General features: G+C 35.7%; 1 protein-coding gene across 1 annotated transcript; it reads left to right on the top strand.

The window, feature by feature from the left end:
* The first annotated feature begins 917 nt into the window (after nucleotides 1-917).
* LOC129241314 (L-lactate dehydrogenase) lies at nucleotides 918-13,917 on the top strand. Its single transcript, XM_054877569.1, has 3 exons — nucleotides 918-1,110; nucleotides 12,453-13,291; nucleotides 13,368-13,917. Exons 2-3 carry the CDS (start codon nucleotides 12,458-12,460, stop codon nucleotides 13,530-13,532), a joined length of 999 nt encoding a protein of 332 aa, XP_054733544.1. The 5' UTR covers nucleotides 918-1,110; nucleotides 12,453-12,457; the 3' UTR covers nucleotides 13,533-13,917.
* Nucleotides 13,918-24,193: the final 10,276 nt, after the last annotated feature.

The raw sequence follows: 24,193 nt of genomic DNA, 5'->3' as shown, positions 1-24,193 counted from the left end.
TAACCACATGCATATATGCATGTCTTAAAATACCGTACGCATCCTGTATATTTTGTTATATTAAACATTTATATGAATTGAGGAAGTGCGTATAGCAATATTTCCACAGAGCGTATAGCAATATTTTCATCATCTCGACATGCATACATGTAATGGATGACATTTTTTTCGAGAAAAGAAAAAAACACTGTAAGACGGTTTTTGAAATCAAAGTGTGATGATAAATTCATTTCTAGACGTATTGTATGCCACCGCTCTTTGTCATGTCAAGTTCCACATACGGTATACAATTTTGCTCCCGGCATTTTCAAAGCACGCAATGTATGAAAATGTAAAAGCAAAAATTACAACAACAAAACTACAAACATTAAACATGGCAAAAACAAACCAAAAATCCCCTGCCAACTCTGGAGTATGAGCGCTGGCTCTCTTTCGTCGTTTTTCTCGCTCTAAAGGTCACCTTGACGCGTATGTATGCCGGCATACAAAAAATAACAACAAGTACAAATAAACATTGCTGACACACCAACCGAAAAAGCCATACACATAGTATGCATGTATGTATGCAGAAACGAACGCCAACAGCAAGCAATAAGCAAAGGCTGCCACAACGAAGCGAGGCGACTTGGCCGACGCTACGTGTTTTCATGCATTTTATCCAAAATTTCGTCATTAATGGAATGCTCTCCCCCAGCAGCGCTCTGTCCCTATACTTACGATACCCGAAGCTAGCAATAGTTACTAACCACCAACAAAGCGTGCGTGAGTCGACTACTGTCGCTATTGCTGCCGCAGCCGCTGCCGCCGCTGCTGCTGTTGGCTCTTTGCGTCACCACCATCACATACCGGTCGCCATCGAGTCATAGCAATGCAGGAGGAAAAGCCGCTGCGATTTATAAGCGGAATATTGTGCTCGTCAAGCAGTTCAGTGTGGAAGCGAAATCCAGTCAAAGTCAAACAGTACGACACTGTTGTCGTGAGCAGACGTTTAACGCGCTTTTATTTCCCGCCAAGTGTATTTTGTCAGTGTTTAAAACCGTTACTTGCTAAGAGCCAATTTGATTTGCAAAAGTTTCATTGAGTAAATAAAAAAACAACGTAAACAAAAAAGTAAGCAAATGAAATGAATTCAACTGCAGTTTTTTCAATGAACAAAAAAAAAAATAAAAATAAAAAGTATTGTGCGGTTTCAACGTACATTATAAATGAAATTTATTGTTTAATGATTGTACTGAAATCCTAGTATCTGGTGGATAGACAACGTTTACACTTTTGTATCTATTTATTTATAAATTTCTCTTGGTATGTGAATACACACATACGTACTTACATACAGACATCTGATTTCGATTACACTATCGGTTCAAAGAAAACGTGATTTTTTTTGTAATTCCTACTAAAATGTGGTGACCTCATATACATGCAAAATTTTATGAAATACAATTGTTTTGTTCAAATGCTTGATATCGAGTAATTTTAAAAATGTACGTACATACATACATATGTATGTGTATGCAATTTATTTTTTCACCATTTGGCTAAGAGTATCAGTTAGATTTCATATAAACTTGCGAAAACGTCCAATATTTTAAAATAACGAATTTGAACATTTTTGTCATGAATAGGAAAAAACACTGTAGAGTATATAAAGGTGTAATACATACTGCATATACATATGCATTTAAATATATACTCTTAGACATACACATACGCATGTACATATACTCGTATATAGATATGTATTCGTATTCATTGGCATGCCTCGGAAATTCGATTTTTTTCCAGTATTTCAAAATACTTTTCTAAGTAGATACCTGATGTAGTATTTATATGTACTTATTTGTAATATTTATATGAGGAAATTCTTTTTTCCTGTTCTAAGAAAGTTTTTGATATGTCAATGTCACCTTCCAAATCATCTCCACGCATACCAGTATAAGTATAAGAATTAGAATGTATGCAGATACGAATTGAGTCTGACGGCCTAAATATTCATTTCGATATATGTAAGATATGAAGAATGTCTAAAATTAGCGTTTGGAATTTTTCCTGATGGTTTGTTTTTCGCAAAGGGCAAAAATGTTATTCTTTTTTATAGAGAAATGCACAAATCTAGGTGTGTAATGTAAAATGCAGGGACTTTCAGCTTCATTACGCCTTTAAACGTTAGTTAATTTTTTATAACTTTACTATAATTTTCATGGCAACGAAACACTCGGAGATTTGTAATTGCTGGCCAAAGAACGGCCACTATCAGAAGAAACTTCATTTGATCGAAATCAGATTGGGAATCGAATACAAACTGGCTCCTTTGCAGTTTTTTTATATTGCACTCATACCGAGGATTGGCGCTTCAGTAGTATTCGCACAAAAATATATGTATGTACCATATGAGAAATGTACTAAGCTGCTGCAACAACAATAAAACACGTTTAATGTTGTTAAAAGAGAGGTTGTGGAAATCGAGTTCACGTTACTGGAATGACACGGATTTCTATCCGTTCACTGACTGTTACCAAAAAATGTGTGCGGAATCTTTTTGATGCTGTAACAGTAACAATTCCCTGGGTGGGATGGATTTCTTTGAATGATTTCACAGCAGTCGCTTGAGTTTTATTCTATTCTGAAGATTGTGTGACATTTTTATTCTCTTCAGACCTAAGAGGATAGAGGTTTGACTATTGCCGTAAAGAGAGGATCTAAGATTAACAGGTGTTCTCAATGCTAGAGTACCCGTTTTGCGATCTGTAGTAACTAGTCATTTTGCCTTACGATGAGTAGCGTTTCTTCTGTCAAAGTAAAATTACATTGAGTCATTTCCAATTATATCGCACACAAGTTATATATTGAACATTATACTTAATGTTTTCTGCGTTGGTTGCTTATCACAAAAGTTAAACGCCCGCTTTCTCTCTTTAGGCATTTGTCTCAGGTTTTAAAGGTCCTTCTAGATGATTAACGTCCGTTTCATAAGCACTAAAAAGACCTGAAATCTAATTGGATTTACGAAAATTTCTATAAACGTAATGCCTTGTGCAAGACCGCAAAAAGTCTCGAAAGTTTCCCAACTGTGCTCTGAAATATTGTAAGCACTCAAAGGCAATAGATTAACTTGCAGCTTGGTAACAAATATTTTATGTCGTTGAAGGATTCATGTAGTTTACTGTAACACAAACATCCCGGAGCATCTAATATTCGAACACGCAATAAGTTACTGAGATTGATACAAGACCAGTTTCGTATAATAACGGCTTGCAGTCACATTTCAGTTTTACAGATCAAAGCAGTTTTTATTTATTATTTCTTCATATCCTATATTGTCAATGAACTGTCAGCAGCTGATAGCATCAATTTACAAGTTCGGCTTCCCCCAAAAGCAAAAAGAAAATATCGGTTGTTGCATCTGCCCGAAAGTGCATTCACCTTTAGACGCTGCATTCAACATTCACATTGAGATTTTTTTTACAATTCTTTCTTTTATTTTATTTTTTTGCAATTTGCTGCCAAATTACATAAGTATATATGCATGTACATTGAAATTTACCTAGCACTCTCACCGAAATCCCTTGGCCTGAGCGTCCAATTCACTTGCACTTTCATTGAAGTCATGCGCAGACGAAAGGTTGTCACCAACACCGACGTGTGTGCAGAGCAAACAGCTGATTTAATTGTAGATGAGAGCAACGAAAACAAAGTGTAGTAGATGAGATGGTAGGCCTCCTGCTAACTTGGTTGAGACATGCTTCATACATACATATATACCTTATACTTAATATATGTATGTGCATATCGGTATACACTATTAGGGGTGCCCTTAAGGTGTAAACCATTAAAGGTGCATATTTTCAACTTCCTCAGTGTGTAAAATTACGCCGAATGTGTTGTTTTTGTATAAATAAAATATGTGTTCACTATTTGTGGCTTTTTGGTTTCCGTATTACGGGTAATAAGATTGATGAAAGCTATTTTTTGGTAGCGTGTTTATCAATCATATTTGCCGTCATGTTGGCTTCGGCACCTTTGCTTTCGATCTTTCAATCTTTGACTTATCACACCAGACTCAGGCCTACAATATCTTATGCAAACAAGTAAAATGAAAGCTTTTTATCTAAATACATATATGTAAATAGCTTATGTCAGGCGGCCGCCGTAGTCGAATGGGTTGGTGCGTGATTACCATTCGGAATTCAATTCGCTACTCTAACTATATCATGTTGAAATGCTCTTGCTCACTAGTCGAAAATATATTTCATAATATTCCTACTAATTTCTTATGAGAAAAAGCCGTAACTAACTTTTAGTGCATTATACTTAGTTTATTTGAGATAACCATACTATTTTTATATATTAATTGATGCAAGAATAAATAAAATGTTAATCCTACTTAAATTTGTTTACATATATTTGACTCACTTTTCTTACCTGTTAGCAAATTATCATTACGTGAGTAATCTTTTATGTATTTGTCTTATCTTATGCATTAAGTGCATCCCTAATAGCACAAGCAGCTGTGGTGTATGTATTCTGAATGTTCCAGCACAATAAAGGTGCGCCCAGACAAGGCAAAGGCTTTGCATTTATTCATTGCGCTATCAAAACTGTTTACTTTCTCATCTGAGCAACTAAAGGTTAGATGTTTATTTTAAACTTTAAGGCATTCATTTCGAAAAAGCAACTTGTTTAAATAAAGAAATCAAATCAAATTGAAAAATTTCTTTAAGCAGATAAGTATTTCTTTCTCTGGAAAGTGCTGTTGTTGTGCGACATTGTTGGCGAAATGAAGTCATATAAAAATTTTTGGGTTCACCTCGGTGAAGAAACTGTGAAAACTATTATTTTTCTGTAATTAAATATTTAATTACTTTACTTATTGTATATTTCTTATATGATTTATACAAATTTTAGATTGAATATATCTATAATGGGCCAGTTTTATTTCAAGATAATAAAATTTAATAAAATACTCGAAGAAAAATTGGCGTGTAACGCATTTGAACCTTATCAAAACAAAAACATTCATTTGCTCATAAGAATACACTTCAGACAATTTTTAAAGTATCTCAAATTTTTCATTTCCCTATATAAAATCATTTTCCCAAATTCAAAGTTGATCTACTCAAACCAACCGAGAGAGATCAACAGCTAGGTCAATATTCAGTAAGTTAATATATATACAGTGGCTCACAGCTTATTTCAACCAGCACCCTGAAAAAAGTTTGTCTTCCTATAAAATCTAAACTAAAAGCGATATCAAAAAAATTTAAATGCAAGTAGTTAATATAATGTTTCAAAATAAAAAATATGAATTCATTTATTTTTTTAAATGTATTTATTACGTTTTTAGAACTTAAAAACTAAAAAATCAACCAAAAAGAATGCCACAGCTTATTTCAACCACATACTTTGGCAGCTGAGCAATGATACGTTATTTTACTTTGCAACGGTAGTTTGTTTTTCTACGCTTTAGTCGCTCTATTCTTAGAATTTTAGAATATATTTCTAATGAATTTTGAGAGTAGATCTTGCACAAAAATTCATTACGCAAAATGGGACCACGCACAACCATCGAGCAGCGAGAGCTTGTCCTCAGCCACTATAAATCTGGTCATTCCCGCAGGAAAATTGGGGAGATGGTTGGACTTAGTGATTCCACAGTCCAAAGCATCATTTACCGATTTGTTCGCGAAAATAGAACCCATGACAAGGGTAGAAGTGCTCCCAACAAAATTTTTAATTCATCAGACGAGCGCTATATTGTTCGCAAAATCAAGGCAAACCCAAGATTATCGGCTCCAAAAGTGGCCAATGAAGTTGAGGAAGAGCTGGGCAAGTCATGCCACCCAGAAACGATTCGCCGGGTGCTTCGGGAGCATGACTTCAATGGCAGAGTAGCGCGCAAGAAACCATTTATAAGTGACAAAAATAGGAAGTGTCGCCTGAAGTTTGCCCAGGACAATTTGCACAAGGACAATGCCTATTGGAATACAGTGTTATTCTGTGATGAGTCGAAATTTAATATTTTCGGATCAGATGGAGCTTCTTATGTGTGGCGTAAGCCCAATACTGAACTGCAAGCTAAAAATTTAAAGGCCACAGTAAAGCATGGCGGTGGCAGCGTTATGGTATGGGCCTGTATGTCGGCAGCCGGCGTCGGAAACCTCCAATTTATTGAAACGACTATGGATAAAACTGCTTATCTCGAGATATTGAAGGCCAATTTGCTTCAAAGCGCAGAAAAACTTGGTATTGCGGACGTCTTTAGGTTCTACCAAGATAATGACCCGAAGCATAAGGCGGGCATTGTGCAGACGTGGCTCATCTGGAACTGTCCTCATGTTGTCCATCCACCAGCCCAGTCACCAGACATGAATGTTATTGAAAATTTGTGGGCCATTTTGGATACAAACATCCGAAAAAGGAAAATTTCGAATAAATCGGACCTTAAAACGGCATTAACCGAGGAATGGGAGAAGATAACGCCACAAGTGACCCAAAAGTTGGTCGAATCGATGCCAAAAAGGCTCAAAATGGTAGTTGACCAAAAAGGTGGTCACACCAAATATTAATATTTAAAAATTTTTTCATATATTAGTTTAAATAGTGTAATTTTCTAGCTGGTTGAAATAAGCTGTGACCTTCTTTTTGGTTGATTTTTTAGTTTTTAAGTTCTGAAAATGTTATAAATACATTTAAAAAATAAATGAATTCATATTTTTTATTTTGAAACATTACATTAACTACTTGCATTTAAATTTTTTCTATATCGCTTTTAGTTTAGATTTTATAGGAAGACAAACTTTTTTCAGGGTGCTGGTTGAAATAAGCTGTGAGCCACTGTATGTATATATAATTGGCCGAGCTCCTCCTGCTATTTGTGGCGTGCGTCTTGATGTTGTTCCGCAAATGGCGGGATCTACAGTTCTAAGCCAACTCCAAATCGCAATTAGTTTTCTATGAGGAGCTTTTTCATCGCAGAAAAGCGCTCGGAGTTTGCCATTGCCTGCCGAGGAGCAAACGCTATTAGAAAAAACTTTATCGTTTTGGGGTTTCGTGAACGAGATTCGATCCTACGCATTTCCGAATGTTAGTCACGCACCAACTATTCGGTCACGGCGGTAAGTTATATTGCTCCTGCAATTACAAGTATATACTTTTCGAAACTCTACAATTTGCCAGACTTGCTGAAAGCACTTTTTTGCCACGTCTGATGGCGCCTTAATATAGCTGATGCAAAATACAAATACTTCCCTCTTTTCCATTTATTCTATGCGCGCCCGTTTTCAGTTGTGTATTCGGTCTGTTTTTGACTTTGAAAATATCCACTGAAGGACATAACTTTTTTGGTTACAACGCCTTGGTCTCCTGTTTGTAAATAAATATGTTTTGTATGGGTTGTTATTAGGGGTACACATGCAAGAAATATTTGTATGTATGTATGTAAGTGTATTTAGGCAGAAGTGAAATATACATATGCATACATATATTCATATTTTAGTTACATGCACACATACATACATATGACTGAGTGCATAAAACGTAAATAAGATCGTAAAATGTTCCATAGTAGCGGCCACTTACCGGGTGCATTTCGTTGTTGTGTTTTCCAAAAACAAATAATTTATTGCGGAAATTTCATCATTACCATTAGCGATAATAATTCTAATAAATTTATATATTGCAATTAAATATAATTAAGTTGAATAAGTGCCATTAAAGCGAATTGATAGAGAGGGGATCTGTTAATCTAAAACAGATAAGGTCAGGCAACTTCTTTTTTAACAATATGAGTCATCAGAAAAATTTGTACGACTTAATTTTATTTATAGAACTTTTTAATTGGCGTTATGCTACAAATTGGTTATCAACTGTCAACCGACAGACAAACAAAGTAGAAACAAGTGAGGAAGGGCTGAATTCGGTCCGGACCTAGAAAAAGTTGTACGACTTAATTTTATTTATAGAACTTTTTAATTGGCATTTTGCTACAAATTGGTTATCAACTGTCAACCGACAGACAAACAAAGCAAAAACAAGTGAGGAAGTGCTGAATTCGGTCCGGACCAAATTTTATATAGAAACGCACATTTTAGAAGAATTCAATTTGGGCTGGTCGTTAATTTTCGGAGCCATGTCAATTAATAGACACTGAAAGTTATACTTTAAACCTCAGATGGAAGTTAATTTAGTCTTAACATACGAAAAAGTGGGCGGGGTTTTACACGCTTTCAATAATATTTACGTAGAATCTAAGTGAGGTGGAAAGGAATACATCTACCAGTTTGGGCAAGGTTTACTGAGTAATTTTCGAGATGCATGTTTTATCAAAAAGTGGGCGTGGCACTCCATATTCTTTAAAATTTTACTTGCATCATATTTAGGTTTTTGGGTTCGTTATTTTTATGAGTAATTTTTATGAGTAATTTTGCTTCATTTGAGTAACCGTGCGCAGTGTCGGACGAACAGGATGGAGAGGCGAACGAACAGACAGACATGTCTTTAATCGCCTCCTCTCATGATTCTGAGAAATTAACATGTATGTATATCTGTATCTTTCGCAGATAATACCCTTGAAATCGCGCGGGTATAACAAAAATCAGCTGCAGCTGGCGGCGGTAAAACACCAAAATTAGGAAAAACATTTTTCTAATAGCGGTCGCCCTTCGGCAGGCAATGGCAAGCCTCCGATTGTATTTCTGCCATGAAAAAGCTCTTCATAAAAATATCTGCCGTTCGAAGTCGGCTTGAAACTGTAGGTCCCTCCATTTGTGGAACAACATCAAGACGAACACCACAAATAGGAGGAGCAGCTCGGCCAAACACCCAAAAAGGGTGTACGCGCTAATTATATATACATATATATATAAGCTTTGCTTCAAAGAGTTCCAGAAAAAACAGCTTGCATTTTTTTGCATTCACCGCTCACTTTAACTGTCCACTCGAACTTTGTATCAACTAATCATAGATTCTAATACTCTTTTTTTTGCTACTAACATAACAAATACTAAGAATATATGTATGTATGTAGATTATTCAAGTACACAAATATCAGTGATAAGATAAGGAACTTTGCGAAATGCAGCAGAAAAGTAAACAAAAAATTAAACAAAAATTAATAAAAACACATACTCCCATACATATTTATGATTAAAACAATGAATAAGTAGCAAATTTATTTAATAATTTGGTAATACTCGGCAGATATGAGAGTAGGTACATTTATTTGCATGTATATACATATGTATTTACTACAATAATAATAATAATCTTATCATAACATTCCTCTTGCCAGAATGTGTATTGCTACAGGAATTTAAACACGTGAATTCTAAATTCCAAAATAGCGAGCGAGCAGGAAGTGACGCTAGATATTTTAAAACCGGCCCGTCCTCTGCACTTTTAAACGTCGAGATTAAACTTTGATAAATTTGTAGGCTCTCCAAAGGAAAAGAGTTTTTCTTTAAATTTTTCTTCAAAATGAATGACATCACTTTCAAACTTAAAAAAACAAGAAAATATTTTTTCCTATCTTCATAATATTTCATAAGTGCTTTGAATTAATTAATATTGTGCGAGTAGATAACCTCCTTCAGCTCCAGAATGTCAAAGTAATAATCAGTGCACAAATCAAGTAATGTGCTATCTATCAGCCGATTGTAACTAATTTTCACAGCTGAGATAATTTGAATTACTTATAAGATATCACATTTGATGGACAGAGTGCAGCATTCAATTTAAATTGATTGAACAAAAAACTTGGCAGTTTGAAGTATGGCCATCAGTTTCCAAAATCTTGCATATATATAGCATCAATCGACTCAAAATGCCTTACCCGAGGTAGAAATTTTATTTATAAAAACATCGAAAAGCTAAAAGGGGTCACACCCGTTGGATACGTTACTTAGACAATTACATTCGATGAGTTTTCGCTAAATTAATTTCACAGCGCAGCTATTGTACTTTTATTTTAGTTAGAACACACTTGTTCGAACTCATCTTCGTCCCGCCAGCGCTTCATCATTAATGCCGTATCATTAAAATTCCTCTTCGTTGAGCTTATGGAGGAGAAAATTGCTTAAACATCTATTGTTGTTTTTATAATGTGTTTCTGTATTATATACATACTAAATTTTTTTGGCTATTTCTCTAATAATGCGTGCACATGCATTATTAAACTGACCTTCATGAAGGTTAACTTAAACTGGCGTTAGTGTTGTGGCGCATGACATACCATAGCTTAGTATAAGTAAATGTAGAATTAATAAGATATTTCCTAATAGGTTTTTTTTGGTGATTTATAATTCGTTAGTTATTTTTAAATAAGTTTTAATAAAAAACAAAAAAACAAAGAACAGGAAAAAACAAATAAATTGAACATGCCACACAACAATACTCCTTGGGGCTAACTTGCTATGTTCTAGAAAGAAGATTTATACAAGTATATATTGAAATGTGGAGAGTAAAACTATTTTTGTGTTAAATATTTAGGTCAGTTTTTTTGTTTTTGTTGATTTTTTTTCGCTTTGATTGAATGAGTGGCACGTGCATGTGGCGCGTGGGATGCCTTCTCACTATTGGAGTTACCAGACTTGACGCATTTGTCGGCACGTGTCTCAGTTTTATACTATTGTACTGGTCTAAGTAAGAAACGAATTCAGGTTATAAAATTTAATTGTGACAAAAATACTTTTAATAAAAATATGCCGCTATATTTCAAATGGGACGTATTTAGTTGCATTTTCATATGAATTTTGATTTTCATTAGCATTTTTTATTATTATGTGGGGAATTGGTTTTTCAGCAGGCACAACCGCATTTTCTCTTATTTCATCTTAAAAACTCTCTGAGCCTTTCGACAAGCCGATGCATTAATTGCCTAATTAAAAAGTTTTACAATGCATGCATTGATACAAAAACTAGGTGCAAGTGAAAAAATATTTGCAATACTGCAAACCCATCCTCACTTTCAGACTATGAATGATAGCATCACACTTAACACCCACTATTAATTATTTTTTGTTATTCTCTTTTAACTTTCCGGTATGCCATGAATTTTACAAGTATATCGAGAAAACAATGCAGCCACTTAAAAAAGCGGAAAGAATGCAAAATAGCACTATTTAAAATGCATCTACAAACTTTTTAAGTACGATACAGTTTATTTCTTTATTAATCAGCAGTATTTCCCCTCTCCTTTCGTCCTATCGGTTTTTTTCTTTCACATCATTTCTCCCTGCAATGGTATCACAAAGAATGAACTACCATAAACTTATGGTATTCGTCCAAGTGGGCCCACTTTCTGGGCAACAATTACAACCTAACCTAATTAGCAATATTTTGTGTTAAGGTGACTTCATAATTTGGTTCATTAATTAGGTAAACCAAGGCAAGACGCAGTTTTTCCTCTACATCATAGAAGTTTAAGGAATATAAACTGAATGTACAACAATCTAAATCCAAAGAATGTCACTTTAGCATCAAACACATCTGGCAACCCTAATCTACAGCAGACGCCATCCGACAATGTCATTCACGCAAGTCACATGAGCAGTTAGTCAGAGTCAATTGCGTGTGGATACATTAAATTGCATCACACGTCTTTTGCATGTGCCGGATGTGCTTGTCGAATCCACCCGGAGTGTTTAAATGATAATTTTTTACACCGCACATAAATTGGTGTTGGAACCGATACTAAGAGGGTATGCCACTATTTTCATTCTTTCATCGCTTCCAAACTTTACTCGTCGCTACAGAGAAAAGAAAGGATACTTGTTTATAAAGGCGGGTTAAAAACACCCTCTCAGCTCCCATATAAAGAAAATTCAAAACTATTTTATTTCATGATTTTTTAACCAATAGGGGACAAACTTGATTTTTTGCACTCATGCGAACAGATTCTTAATCTAATTTTGAGGCAATGATCTAAGCTCACTTTTAGATTAAGATACCAGTAGCCCGTTTTTGCAACTATTCTCGATCAAGTTGTCGATTGGAATAGTCGATTTGGTGTCACAATGTGTTTCTATAAAAAAATTAGACGAATAGATCGTCAGCCGACGTCAATTGACGTGGTCCATACCATTGTGGTACGAATACTCGTTTGAAAGGCTTTCTGTAACGAAATGAAATGAAATTTTGTCGACCGTTATTCTCATTTGGCCCTGAACGGAATGTTGCTCTTCCTCATTTATCCAATTTCACACACTCTTTGTAGGTCGGCTTACCATTTATCTAAAATTTCATACAAATTGTACAATAGAAAAAGTTTTTTTCTAATAGCGGTCACCTGTCGATAAAATAACGCATTTCTGCTATAGCAAATATTCGCATAATGAATAAAAATCCTCTATTTGTCTTATTTATTTGAGCTCAGAAGCTTTTATTTGCATGAAACTCTTACCATGAATAAATATTAGGAAACTAATTAATTTGATTATAATTTCTCTTACTTACAGCGAAAATGGCCAGCATCTCAGAGAATCTCATGGCTCATGTTGCCGAAACTTTGCCCTCGGGAGGAAACAAAGTATCCGTTGTCGGTATTGGCCAAGTTGGCATGGCCTGTGCATTCAGTATTCTCGCTCAGGGTATCTCCAACGAAGTTTGCCTTGTCGATGTGTGCAAGGACAAGTTGCAAGGTGAATTGATGGACCTGCAGCATGGCTCGAATTTCCTCAATAACCCGAAAATTACTGCGAGCTCCGAATATTCAGCGACTGCCGGCTCACGTCTATGCATTGTGACAGCCGGTGTACGCCAAAAGGAAGGCGAATCACGTTTGTCGTTGGTGCAACGCAACACTGATATTCTGAAGCATATCATTCCCAATTTGGTGAAACACTCACCCGACACCATTTTGTTGATGGTATCCAATCCTGTGGATATTATGACTTATGTTGCCTGGAAATTATCCGGTCTACCAAAGAATCGTGTCATTGGCAGTGGCACCAATTTGGATTCATCACGTTTCCGCTTTTTGATGTCACAACGTTTAAATGTAGCGCCCACCTCTTGCCACGGCTGGATCATCGGTGAGCACGGTGATAGCTCTGTGCCTGTATGGTCAGGTGTGAATGTTGCCGGTGTACGTTTGCGTGAGTTGAATCCCACCATTGGCACCACCGAAGATCCGGAAAATTGGGAAGAAGTACACAAGAAGGTCGTCGATTCGGCCTACGAAGTAATCAAGTTGAAGGGTTACACCTCATGGGCCATCGGCTTGAGTTCAGCTGCGCTAGCTTCGGCTATTTTGGGCAACTCAAGTAACGTCGTTGCTGTCTCAACTTCGGTGCAGGTGAGTTGATCGATTGGAAATTTGCCTTATATTTTTGTTTATTAAAATTAAAACGAATTTTATTTTCTCAAACCAGGGCCAACACGGTATTGACAAGGATGTGTTTTTGTCGTTGCCATGCGTTTTGAATGCCAACGGCATCACCTCGATCGTCAAGCAGATACTCACACCTATGGAAATAGAGCAATTGCAGAAATCGGCCAATATTATGGATCAAGTGCAGGCTGGCATTAAGTTCTAAGTCGTTATTGCAAGAAGAAGAATTCAGAGCAAACTGTGGATATACATACATACATACATATGAGAGTTAGAAGGGAAAGAGGAAAACAAGAAGAAGAAGAAATGACAGAGTAGAATATTTGTAAATTAAGCTTTTACGCTGAAAGAACTTACAAAAGTATTTATTTAATTAATGTGTAATAAGAAAATCTCGGGGCTATTACTTATTTCTAGCCAAATTCAATCTGAATTGCTTTAACTTATACATACATACATACATACTACATACGCTTTGTACATCATTAATTTATGTGTTTAATTTTAATTGTTTTTATTTCAATGTTCCTTGTCCCAAAATGCGAAAACATACAAATAAAATAGTACTTTTTAGTTTAATCAAATTGAAATCGATCTGAGTTTTTTCATTTCCGTTCTTGATTTTTTTTTAAGAAAGGATTGAATATTCTTTTTTTAGCCTAAGTACATACAAAGAACAAGAAAAAATTTAATGTGTACAAAAAAATATTTGCAATTGTTGACGTTGTAAAATATTGAATACTATGAATCAACCGCAGCTACCTCATTAGCATAATTTTTGGAAAGGGTCATCGCAAATGCGCAAAGCAGCAGACCGGAAGCAGTGGCGACACTCGTCCGTCAAGCCAGGCAATGATATGCAAAAGCAAATGATCGCTTGCACACTGCGCTTGTTAGTAAAAATTTTTGAAAAAAAAAAAAATAATAATAAAATAAAATTGATATCTAGTATTTAAATGTTTAGGTAATAAAGGGTTTAAAATATGTTCAATGCCGAAAACACACAGCAGTAAGATATCAGCGAAATACATTGCCATTCCTTCTAAAATGTAGTAAAAATTTTAACCTTTTTTCAACCGAAAAATAAAAATAGGCATAATATTATGAAACTAGTTAAAAATGTACTTACAAATATATATTATCAAAATTTGCACCCTGTAATACATTATCCAATGCACGATATTAGAATATATGGAGCAAATACTCAGGAAAATACAGTAAATACTTGTTTTTATTGATGTTAGTGCTTGCTTTTGTTGTTTTTTGCATTTGTATTTTTTCTTGAGAGGCGGAAGCTCGAAAGCCTCTATACACCGTCCGTCAGTGCGGGGCTTGAATCGGATGTGAAGGGCTTGCCGTCAATACGTTACCAAATCTCCAAACCCCGATAAGACATTCCATCGGAAGGAGACTTAGAACCCTTAGCTCCATATTCGTTACTTACTTACTGATAAAGAGTGTTGAAAGTTGCACTCATCTGGGATTATCCTATGTAGGTTTTATTTTTGAGGAAACCATCCCAGTTGGGCCTGCACTGCACTTAGACATATCTATACTAATATTATAAAGAGGAAAACTTTGTTTGTTTCGTTGTAATGAATAGGCTCAAAAACTATTGGACCGATTTTAAAAATTCTTTCACCATTCGAAAGCTACATCACCCACGAGTAACATGGATTAGATTTTATTTTGGAAATAGGGCTCGGGATAGAGGTCAAAACATGGACCCGGGTAACCTTCGGATGTGTATGTACAATATGGGTATCAAATGGAAGCTGTTGGTGAATGCTTTAGTCCAGAGTATTTTTCATGCCGCTCCGTGACTAGGGTCTCGAGATAGAGACCAAAACGTGGACCCTAGAATGTGTTTGTACAATATGGATATCAAATTGAAGCTGTTGGTGAATGCTTTAGTACAGAGTATTTTTCATGCCGCTCCGTGACTGGGGTCTCGAGATATAGGTCAAAACGTGGACCCGGGTAACCTTTGATTGTGTATGTACAATATGGGTATCAAATGAAAACTGTTGATAAGTGCTTTAATACGGGGTAATTTTCATACCTATTGATGACTATGTCTAGAAATATATGCCAAAACGTGGACCCGCCGTGTCTTTGCACCGAATTAAACCAAACTTACACACATAGTTAAGGAGGTATTGAAGATGGTTCCCGTATAGTTTGGATACCTATTGGTAGATAGGGTCTCGAGATGTAGGTCAAAACGTGGACCCGGGTAACCTTCGGATGTCTATGTACAATATGGATATCAAATGGAAGCTGTTGGTGAATGCTTTAGTTCAGAGTATTTCCATCCGCTCCGTGACTAGGGTCTCGAGATAGAGACCAAAACGTGGACCCTAGAATGTGTTTGTACAATATGGGTATCAAATGAAAGCTGTTGATAAGTGCTTTAATACGGGGTAATTTTCATACCTATTGATGACTAGGGTCTCGAAATATATGCCAAAACGTGGACCCGCCGTGTCTTTGCACCGAATTAAACCAAACTTACACACATTGTTAAGTAAGTATTGAAAATGGGTTTCGTAAAGTTTGGTTGTAATTCGGAGCACTGGCAACGGGTACAGCGTTCTTTTGAACCAGCCATAATGTCGCTTACTTTTTTAACGCTTGGGGCGGACCTGAACTGTCAAATTGACAGTGTGAGTTACAATGTGTCAATATTTCTTTCTGATTTGGATATATTTACTCAAAAACAAATAGAAAAACAAAAAATATTGTTAATGCCAAAGCGCTTGAATAAAGAATAAAGAATTAATAATATGAAAATCATATATTTTCTGTTCTAAACCATATCTATTCTATTTTAGTGTGCCCAGCGAAGGGGGCCGGGTTTGCTAGTTTATTTATAAGTTCAGGACTTGCAATCTGTGGTTTTGTTGAGATGTTTTAGGGAACTAATCAAACGCTACTCATAATTTTCTAATATATTATTTGTTCAGTTCAAAATATGGCATTCTGTACCTTTCTTATTTCTACAGCTCCTCCAGAATTCGGATTAATAAGCTTTGCATTTGGCTAGTGAACTCTTCTTCCTCGTCCGGTTAATTTGAGGATTATATGCGAGAGATATGTAGTACTTAATCCCAATGAAAGAAAATAAAGGGTGGTCCCATTGGAAGTACATATTCCAATAAAGTTTTTTGACATATTTTCGCGTGACTACTATCAAACTAAATATATAACTTTTTCAGTATTCATTGACATTTTAATGGAAATACTTAAGAAAATTATATATTACGAAAATCGACGCACTGTGAAAAGTGTTACGGCATACATAACCGTTCAGTGATGAGGCCCATTTTTGGTTTATTGGATACGTCACTAGGCAAAATTGCCATACCGAGTGAAGTCCTCCAGCGAGTCATTCCAAATTGGTGTTTATGGATGACCGAATTACGACGCAGTTGCGGCCCACAATCAATATGAATTTTTGTTGTTTTATTTCAATTTAAAACCCGATAGCGCTAAAGCGATCACCCTTTATACAAATTTAAATGTAAAGATTACGAGATAATTTTTTCTCTGCATAATGTCTATTGTAAGTCCCCTCATTTGTAGAAGTACATCAAGTCGCATGCAATAAATGTCAAAAAGGTTCGAGACACAAATTATTTTAAGGGTGTAAGGTCATCAGTCACCCCAAAAATCGTGTATTTGAATATTCAAAAGTAAAGTAGAAATAGTACAGGGTGGGCCAAATAAGACCTACTAATGTTAAGCACAAATAACTTTTTTATTTTTTGACATATTTATTTTTCTCTTTTTGTGGGTTATAATTGAATTGTTGGAAATTTATTATGGAACCCTACAGTACAACACAACGCGTTAAAATTATCGAGTTTTTCTATTCTTGTCAACGATCAATTGTTTTAACGCAGCGTAAATAATGTTTGATGTCGGATGAAGCGCATTTCCATTTAAATGGTTATGTCAACAAACAAAACTGTAGATTGTGGGGCTCTGAAAATCCAAGGGCAACACACCAACATCAGTTGCACCCATCTAAATGAACTGTTTGGTGCGGTGTTATGGCCACTAGAGTTACCGGTCCATATTTCTTCGAAAATGAGGATGAAACGCCGGAATCGATTTCAGGAGCTTCTTACAGAACATACTGCTAGGCAAACTATGGACCTGCTGCGTGAAATTTTTGGCGAACGCCTGATTTGCTAAAATTCAGATTTCCCTTGCCCACCTCGTTCGCCAGATTTGACTGCGCCCGACTTCTTTTTATTATGGGAATATTTAAAAGACAAAGTGTATCTTAATAAACCAAAGACTATTAGACAGCTGAAGCGAAATATTCGAGACGAAATACTGACCCTTCAACCAGAAACATTATGTGGTGCAATGGAAAACGCGTTAAAAAGAGCCAATCTTTGTATCGAGAAAAATGGTGCACATTTGTCTGATGTAATATTTCATACATAATTTCCATAAAATATATTCAATGTATAAAAACAATTAACCAAAATAAATGATTATTGCAAAAGTTATTTGTGTTTAACAATTGTAGGTCTTATTTGGCCCACCCTGTATATTGAATATTTTGACTTATTTCAAATTGGTTCAAATTAGGAGAACAGCCGGAAGGTTACTAGCGAAAGGTCAAATTTTTGTAATTTTCAGTACCTTAAGTCGATTTGACTGTATATTTTGATGACTTAAAATTGTGTAAGTACCTATACTTGTTTGGCTAAAAATATATTAAAACACCAATAACAATGGTTTAAAATAAAAATCCAAAAATGCGAAAAAGTCAAAAAGTGTTGTTGCATAAATAACTTTGAATGCAAACTGATGCATTAAAAGCACTAGCTTCACATTATGTCGAACTGAAAGTAGGGTATGATTGCCGTTGCAACCTTAATAAACTAATAAAGTTGTACTTTGACGGGTTACGGTTAACTCGGGAATTAAGGGAAATGAAATTGCTGCTGAACTCGCTAGGGCACGGCTGGTCACGTTCCAGAACCCTACTGTGGCATCAACTGGACAAACGTGAAATGCAGAGAAAACAGTTGGGAGATATCTCAAAGAATTGGGAAGTCCCTAAAGAACTTCGTCAAGCGAAAAGGCTTATAAGACGTTTCACCTACAATAGGCAATCGCCTACGTACATACATACGTAAATTAGACATGAAGAAAATAGTAGGTTTCCTGGCATGTCACAATCACTTAAATTACCATCTCTTACAAACTCACATTGGGAATGAGAATAAGTGTCAACTCTATCTGGAGGATGATGAAACCATAGAGCATATCTTGGGCAACTGTATTGCCTCGGCAAAGACAAAACTCTACAAACTTTCAACGAGATCAAGTCGATCAGAATAAAATAAAGAATGATCCTCTTGCAAAAAAATGTCTCCGCAATTCCCAACCTGAGGCACGGAACATCTGGGTTAAAAGAATCTATTGTAATACATTTAATGGTAGGAGTGCTAATCAAGAAGACTAGTATTAACTACTTCTAAAACATGTAGTGGGACACAAATTATCTTTTAGGTCGAAATGCCAACCATTGGGCACACTACAGAAAACTAAATTATTTAATAGAAATGGCGAGAAATTAAATTCACAATTTCCTGCATTCAGTAATACTAAATAATTAATAATTAATGAAAGGTTATGAAACGTCCAAAAGCATTAAATACGAATTTCAAAGGTTTTTGGTTAGTAAAAATTTTATATATGTAAATATCTAACCGTTACACGCGAAATTTAAAACCTTTTATTCCATCAAAAATTTATCACAAATTATAGCAGCAAAGACACACACCAGCGACGGTTAGCTTTTATCAAATTCTATTTTCGCCCAATTTTGTATGACTAAAAGCTTCTGCTGATGAAAGTATGAATACGAGTATATTTGTATGGAATAAAAGCGGGGGTCTTACATGTAAAAGTGAGACTGGAAAACGAATTAATTAAGACTATAGTAAAAATATAATAACTACGTAGGAGAAGAAAACACCAAATCAATTTTTTCAATCATGATTGATTGATATTTTTGATATATTTGATATATTTTCTGAGGAAGTAGTTCTTAACAGTGTAGAAGGTATTTGGTTATGGGAGATACTTTTTCTGATTGGTGCAAAACGTGAGTAGTTGTTGAGTAGTTGGCAGACCGTTTAAGACGATGAGTGACAGCGGCAGTTAAATTATATTTAAGTATGCAATTTGATATATGTATGTACCTGCCATAAATTTTGTTACAAGTTAAGTCCGTTATATGTATGAAATTATAATACTTTAATAAGGGGAATTATTACGATTCAGAATTCGGAGAACAGGTAGGTTCGAATCTCGGTGAAACACCAAAATTAAGAAACAGTTTTTGCTAATAGAGCAGAGGTTGACATCACAGCCATTAAAGAGATGCGATGGACGGGCAAGGCAAGAAAACCGTAGGACCTTGCAACGTCTACAACAGCTGCCATGTAAAGGAGTGCAAATTCGGTGTCGGATTTGTTGTGGGAGAGAGACTTCTTCGCTAAGTACTCTCGTTCACTCCGGTGGACGAGCGTCTCGCAATAATCCGCATTAAAGCGCGATTTTTTAACATCTCGCTCATTTGCGCCCACGCCCCGACGGAAGAGAAAGACGATGCGACCAATGATTCCTTCTATTAGCGCTTGGATCTTACCTATGAGCGCTACCCCCGTCACGATTTAAAAATCGTGCTTGGCGACTTTAACGCCAGGGTGGGCAAGGAGGGAATTTTTGGTTCGACAGTCGGAAAATTCACAAATCACAATTCACTGCACAACGAAACATGCGGTAACGGACAGAGCTGATCGATTTCGCCGGGGCCCGAAACATGGTAGTTTGCAGCACCAGATTCCAGCATAAAAAGATTCATCAAGCTACCTGGATGTCTCCTGATCGGAAACGCGAAACCAGATCGATCATGCTGTGATAGATGGAAGACTCGCTTCCAGTATTTTAGATGTACGTACGATTCGAGGACCCGACATTGACTCAGTTCATTACCTTGTTGCAGCCAAACTGCGCACACGCCTCTGTGCAGCAAAAAACGTACATCTACCTACACAAAGAATGCTCAACATCGAAAATCTGCACTCACAACAGGCAGCCAGAAGATTCGCCACTCGGCTCTCACTCCTGCTCTCAGAGAGTACTGCCCAACAGCAGAAAGTTAGTAATACCGCTCTGTGCCATAGACCATTGACTGCAACGATAACTTCTTCCTTATGAGGAAAGAAATAAACTCCGATTATGATACCATGGCATAAAGCACACCCAACCGCCAATGAATGATGAATGCTTAAAGACATGAAGCAGGAAGCCTGATACTTAATTCTTGCAAAATTCGGATAGGAAGCTTCACCGCACGAAAAACCTGCTTGAATTAATTGGACACAATTTTTTTTTTATGTGGGGAACTTTCCTACTTTACTTCTGTAAGAGCAACGCGGTCATAACACCAGAGCTGTTTGAATCAATTGAGGTTTTGTGTGCCAAGTAGACCAGAATTGGACTTTTTTGCCTTTATACGAACTTTGGCCAGTATACTTTCATATTTCTTACCAATTGTAGTCAGGTTGGAAATTACTTAGGTATATATCGTTTGAATGCATCAGAGATGCATGGAAACTGGCTTGAATTGATGAAGTTGGCACGTACGGCCTTGTCACTTTATTAGAACGAAATGCATTTTTACCTATAATGGTACAACAAAAAAATTGAAATGCTTTCTGATATTTCGATGGCAACTGACTAAGAAATGCTATACCTTCAGGTACTTAAAGAAACGTGTCTACAGCGTTTATGCAAAACAACGGCTGATGAAAAACAACAAACAACGATGTATCAAATGTGGCAAAGCGTATGCACGCATACACGGGCTGCGTACGAAAATCATAAATATCGGCATACATGTATGTATGTAAAGATAACACCGGTCTACAAATTTAAAAAAATTTTACCCAAGAATAAAACGTATGTAAAGTCAGTCACGCCGTACGACAATCACTTAATTTTTTTCGGCAGAGATAGCTTTCGAGATATCGCCAAATATGGGTTTTTGATTAACGAAAAAAAATTTGATCTCAAATATGTCTAAAATCTCGAGAATACGTTATGCGCTGAAAATACGTTATATATCAAAACAAAAGTAACTTAAGTGTTTATATTTCGTTCATCCTAATTTTTCGTATAAAATAAAAGTTTTCAAGATATTTACAAGGTTAAAAAATTAAAGTCGTTTTTTTTTGGGTTTTGCAAAAATATGAAATTTTCAATTTATGTTTTAGGAAATATACAAATGTGTATGTATAAGAAAACGATTTTCGGACAATTTTATTTTTACTAATTGCTTAAAACTACCATATCTTAAAAAAACATGTAAATAAAAACAAAAATAATAAAAATGAAAAAGCCCTCAATTAAATATAAAAGTTATTCACATGAGAATAAAATGTTTAATTTTTGCATTGATCGTACTTCAGTGGAACTAAAAATTTGCTTGAAAATTTCAAGAAGGAACATTTTTTTTTAACCCCATTTATTACATACAAACTTGTTAAATATTTATTCTTATATATTTATGGTTAAATTAAAATAATCGAAAATTCAGTTACAAAGAAAATGAAAGCTGCTTCACCAATCGCTTCCTCGATTGCTCTCCCTCTAGCCATCTTCTATTCTCTAGCCTTGCCATATGTCTCCACATTTTTCAATATGTAGGGAAACTTTATAGCTCTTACACAGATATGACGTATCTCGACGAATTGTGTGCGAATAACATGCACGACGTCTTTTTTCAACAGTCTTATATTTATATTTCCTGATAACCTTTTTGTTGAGTCAAAACGGGGCGTTCGTGTAGAAGTTTAGGGCGCATTGGTTGCTTCTTTTGTATAACAATGTGATATACCAGGGCTTTCTTCTATCTAAATTTCCGCTAAACTCAGCATGAAATCGTGAAATCTAATTTTTGATTGCGAATTCAGTATTTGATAAATACGGAATGAATTAAATAAGGCGCAGTGAAGAAGATAGAAAAACCCCTTTTTAGTCCATTTGAGAGTTTTTCTGAAGATGGGATTATAGGCAAGATATTGATCGGCAAGATCGACACCATTGATTGTAATCAATGATTTAGTGTGGTTTCTTGATGAAAAGTTGCGTATTTCGGTCGATTTTATTAGAATCGATCATGTCAGCATTATGAATAGTAGAGATGATTTGAATATTGCGCTTGTTTTACTGTTTCATACTTGTATCATAATTTCACCTCTTCGCTTGTAACGTGCCTCTCCATGTCGCAATTTTATATTTCTTAAAACATTCGATACTCCCCGATTTGATCTTATTGTCCCAAAAACTCTTACCTTATGTAATAATAATGTAGAAGCTAACTTAACACTGTTGTAGAAATTATCTGTGTATATATGATGCCATTTGTTCAAGTATGGATTCAAAAGTTCCAAAATGGCGTTTTCCAAACTAACGCTCTTTCCACAATATAAAATAAAACTGCAAATATAACCGGTTTTCGATTTGCACATCAGTCTATTGAGAATGCCATATTTTACAATTTTATCTGGCGGAATCGAAATCTTCCCCTCCCTTCATCGAGTGATAAATTCTGTCCTGGTTTGTATACACTTTTAAATTTATTGCTAAAATAATCTATAATTTCTTGCACTTTTATTAACCTGTCTTCCGTTGAATAAGCAGTTGAGTTATTGAATAAATGTAGGAAAAATAAAAAAAAAAATAAATAATTGGCGCGTACACTTCTGTTAGGTGTTTGGCCGAGCTCCTTCTCCTATTTGTGGTGTGCGTCTTGATGTTGTTCCACAAATGGCGGCCGCCGTAGCCGAATGGGTTGGTGCGTGATTACCATTCGGAATTCACAGAGAGATCGTTGGTTCGAATCTCGGTGAAAGCAAAATTAATAAAAACATTTTTCTAATAGCGGTCGCCCCTCGGCAGGCAATGGCAAACCTCCGAGTGTATTTCTGCCATGAAAAAGCTCCTCATAAAAATATCTGCCGTTCGGAGTCGGCTTGAAACTGTAGGTCCCTCCATTTGTGGAACAAATGTAGGAAAGTACAAATTCATAAAAACCGATCTCTACTCATGGCAGTACCGAAAACTGGAGTTTCTAAAACTGGGTGTGTGGACCAATAATTATATATTGAGTTTTTTCTTACTAATCCCATAAGTAATATATCGACCCATTTACATCCATGTTCATGTTCTTTATACTTAGGCTATTTCCATTATGATATCGATTTGTTTCGTAAACGATATTTTCAATTAGGGAGGACCCCTAACGAATAAAGATGTCACATCGGTAATGCTTTGAGGATTGTTTGGTAAGAGGTTTTCTTGTAAGTAGTAAAAAGCAAGTGAGGTATGGCTACATTTGAACATTATAAGGCATAAGTGGCTGTATATGTGCACCTCGTTAAATGTAGTTCGGCTGTGAACAATGTGTACAAAACCGGTCCTGTGACGCTTCCTGTTACATCTGCTGTAATTTCTTGGGGATTGATAGTTTCATCGTTTATTTTGACAAAAAATTTTCTACTATTCAGGCACGATTTTAGAAGCATATACCAGGCAGGCTCATTTTAAGCTTGTATAGCATGCCTTCGTGCCATACCTTATCAAAGGCTTGCGTAATATCTGAAAAGTACAGTACTCCTTTTTTTTGAGTGCTTCTCTAGCGAATTTGTACACACATAGTGGTGTGATGTTTGCGGTATGTTGGATTGAGTTTTCTTTGCTGAATTATCGGATTAACTCTTTTCAGAAGTAGCTTTTAGTTACACTTATTTTCTTTGTTATTAAAGCACT

The sequence above is a fragment of the Anastrepha obliqua genome, chromosome 3 (genome assembly GCF_027943255.1).
Source record: "Anastrepha obliqua isolate idAnaObli1 chromosome 3, idAnaObli1_1.0, whole genome shotgun sequence".
Lineage (NCBI taxonomy): Eukaryota > Metazoa > Arthropoda > Insecta > Diptera > Tephritidae > Anastrepha > Anastrepha obliqua.
Note: the sequence above shows the minus strand (reverse complement) of the source record. Positions and strands in the feature narration are given on the sequence as shown.